This window comes from Oncorhynchus masou, chromosome 23 (genome assembly GCF_036934945.1).
Source record: "Oncorhynchus masou masou isolate Uvic2021 chromosome 23, UVic_Omas_1.1, whole genome shotgun sequence".
Classification (NCBI taxonomy): domain Eukaryota; kingdom Metazoa; phylum Chordata; class Actinopteri; order Salmoniformes; family Salmonidae; genus Oncorhynchus; species Oncorhynchus masou.
In genome coordinates, this window is record NC_088234.1 from 1,043,524 (window position 1) to 1,045,915 (window position 2,392).

A 2,392-nucleotide genomic window follows, 5' to 3' on the forward strand; every position below is an offset into this window, starting at 1 on the left:
TCGAATATGTACTACACCATCTCCCACACTCGTAGGATGTGGCAGGGCTTGCACACCATTACAGACAACAAAGGGAAGCACAGCCGAGAGCTGCCGAGTGACTCGAGCCAACCAGACGAGCTACAGTGCCTTGCGAAAGTATTCTGCCCCCTTGAACTTTGCGACCTTTTGCCAAATTTCAGGCTTCAAACATAAAGATATTAAACTGTATTTTTTGTGAAGAATCAACAACAAGTGGGACACAATCATGAAGTGGAACGACATTTATTGGATATTCCAAACTTTTTTAACAAATCAAAAACTGAAAAATTGGGCGAGCAAAATTATTCAGGTTTCAGCACCTCTTAATAGTGTAAAGAAGAACCACCCAGTTTATAATGCAGGTTTCAGCACCTCTTAACAGTGTAAAGAAGAACCACCCAGTTTATAATGCAGGTTTCAGCACCTCTTAACAGTGTAAAGAAGAACCACCCAGTTTATATTGCAGGTTTCAGCACCTCTTAACAGTGTAAAGAAGAACCACCCAGTTTATAATGCAGGTTTCAGCATCTCTTAACAGTGTAAAGAAGAACCAGATAATCTGAATGTCAAGGTTTCTCATATTCTCACCTGTCACTGTCATCCAGCTCTCTGGTGATTCTCCTTCAGAGTTGGTACACTTGTAGAGTCCTTCATCTGACTTGGATACTGCAGGGATGGTCATCTCTCCTGTTGTCTCAGTCCTGATGAGGGATCCATCTTTGTAGAAATCAGCTGTGAGGTTAGAGGGAGTTACCTGATATCTGCAGCGCAGAGTCACAGAATCTCCCTCAGTCACAGGAAGGGCAGGGCTCTCCAGGATCACAGCTCCAGCTGTATATAATATATAAACATCATATATAAACAGGGCTCTCCAGGATCACAGCTCCAGCTGTATATAATATATAAACATCATATATAAACAGGTCTCTCCAGGATCACAGCTCCAGCTGTATATAATTTATAAACATCATATATAAACAGGTCTCTCCAGGATCACAGCTCCAGCTGTATATAATATATAAACATCATATATAAACAGGGCTCTCCAGGATCACAGCTCCAGCTGTATATAATATATAAACATCATATATAAACAGGGCTCTCCAGGGTCACAGCTCCAGCTGTATATAATATATAAACAGGTCTCTCCAGGATCACAGCTCCAGCTGTATATAATATATAAACAGGTCTCTCCAGGATCACAGCTCCAGTTGTATATAATATATAAACAGATCTCTCCAGAATCACAGCTCCATCTGTATATAATATATAAACATCATATATAAACAGGTCTCTCCAGGATCACAGCTCCAGCTGTATATAATATATAAACATCATATATAAACAGGGCTCTCCAGGATCACAGCTCCAGCTGTATATAATATATAAACATCATATATAAACAGGTCTCTCCAGGATCACAGCTCCAGCTGTATATAATATATAAACATCATATATAAACAGGGCTCTCCAGGATCACAGCTCCAACTGTATATAATATATAAACAGATCTCTCCAGGATCACAGCTCCAGCTGTATATAATATACAAACATCATATATAAACCTAACATCAGCTATCTCAAACCAGATGAACCACTAAATACTATAATGTTATTAGATGGTGTTTGTGGACATACCATGTACTGTGATGTTGACAGCGTTGCTGTGTTCTCCAGACTCAGACTCACACCAGTACACTCCACTGTGCGATGGTATTAGTGACACGTTGCATGAAGACCCTTGTTGTTTTCCCCAGTCAGTATTACACTCTGAAATGATTCCTCTCGATGTGTTCCTCACCACTCTCCATCCAGTTGAGTTCCCCTGAACCTCACAGCTCAGAGAGACAGACTCAAATTTAAAAAACTGAGATCTGTCAGGACTGATGCTCAGAGAAGCTGGAGGAGAGAGATAGAGAGAGAGAGAGAGAGAGAGAGAGAGAGAGAGACAGAGAGAGAGACAGAGAGAGAGAGAGAAACAATGAGTAGAGTACAGCAGCTTCCTCTTGCATAGCTAAAGTGAGCCTCCAACTTGGTTACATTAACCCAGGCGGACGAGCAAGGAACTAGCTAGAACGAGTTCAACTTTAACCAAGTTGGAGTCTCACGTTAGCTAACTAGCTAGCTACCACAGCTAGCTAGTTAGCTAACGTGAGACTCCAACTTGGTTACATTAACACAGGCGGACTATATACAAGAAAATATCCCCAAACACACAGTGGCTAAACTCTGGTGCCCAAACACCTGGCGTGCCCTCATTCACTAACTCAAGAGTGGTCATATCTACCCTCCCCCAAGAAAATACCTTAAACTGCTACCATACAGCAAGTGAATGCAACCACCACTCCATCTTGGACTTGAACAGCCTCTA

At 41.5% G+C, this 2,392-nt stretch overlaps 1 protein-coding gene across 1 annotated transcript; it reads right to left on the reverse strand.

Annotated features, from left to right (window-relative positions):
- Positions 1-294: 294 nt before the first annotated feature.
- On the reverse strand, positions 295-1,927 carry LOC135511218 (Fc receptor-like protein 5; the record flags this gene model as incomplete). Its single annotated transcript, XM_064932847.1, has 3 exons — positions 295-301; positions 573-852; positions 1,660-1,927. Coding segments are annotated over 3 exons (555 nt in total), but the record flags the coding sequence as incomplete, so codon positions are not given.
- Positions 1,928-2,392: the final 465 nt, after the last annotated feature.